At 53.0% G+C, this 766-nt stretch overlaps 1 protein-coding gene across 1 annotated transcript in view; it reads left to right on the top strand.

Moving 5' to 3' along the window:
• LOC119586607 overlaps positions 1-766 on the top strand; it is a 29,182-nt gene that overhangs the window by 27,498 nt on the left and 918 nt on the right. Inside the window, exon 2 of the mRNA XM_037935357.1 lies at positions 80-764. Within this exon, the coding sequence (XP_037791285.1) occupies positions 80-764 (685 nt within the window). The remainder of the gene's footprint in view (positions 1-79; positions 765-766) is intronic.

Raw genomic sequence — 766 nt, 5'->3', positions numbered from 1 at the left:
CTTATAACTAAGAATTGTAGGAATGCTTCAAGAGAGATGATCCATGTGTCCTTTACTCACGGCATAACACCGTTTGCAGATTCGTCCAGCAGGTGAGTCCGACGCTGGGCAGGGGCCCGAGAGTCCCGAGCCGAGCGCTGGCGAGGCGGCCCCGCGACGGACCACCGCCTACGAGACCCACCACGGACCCCATTCCACTCGACATCGCACCTCTCGTCGACAACTCCCCCGCACGCAACCTAGTGCAGGATCTCCAAGAGGCTGTGCCCAACTTGCCCTCTCGTTATTGGCTCAAGAACGACAATGGTATGGGCATGAACAAAAGCTGTGCCAAGTATCCATCTCTGTACCAGATCCGCTTCAACAACGGCCGGTGGCAGACCTTCGACGCTTCCAACGGCACCTTCTACCTGTTTAGTGCATATTATGACAACAGGACCTTGGCAGAGCGGCCAGTTGTGCGTGTTCTGGGGATGCTGAACCGCGTTGATCCCAAACTCAACACTTCCTGCCAACTTTGGTTTAATGGAACAAGTAAACCAGTATTCGCAAAGGTATCGGAGTACAAATATATCTGGAATAGGGCGTTTGGCAAATATAAAAACGGCGTGCTTCAGCCTTATTTGTTATCGTGTCAAGTGCCATATGACTATGCACATCAGGTGCCGGAGTCTGTGTCCCTCGTAGAGCGGCCGTGCGACACAGCCACAACTAACCTCAGGGTCGTTAACAATCGTCCAGCAGAAGGTCAGACGAAAGACTTTGC

The sequence above is a fragment of the Penaeus monodon genome, chromosome 21 (genome assembly GCF_015228065.2).
Source record: "Penaeus monodon isolate SGIC_2016 chromosome 21, NSTDA_Pmon_1, whole genome shotgun sequence".
NCBI lineage: Eukaryota > Metazoa > Arthropoda > Malacostraca > Decapoda > Penaeidae > Penaeus > Penaeus monodon.
The sequence above is the reverse complement of the archived record's forward strand: the minus strand, read 5'-3'. Positions and strand labels throughout refer to the sequence as shown.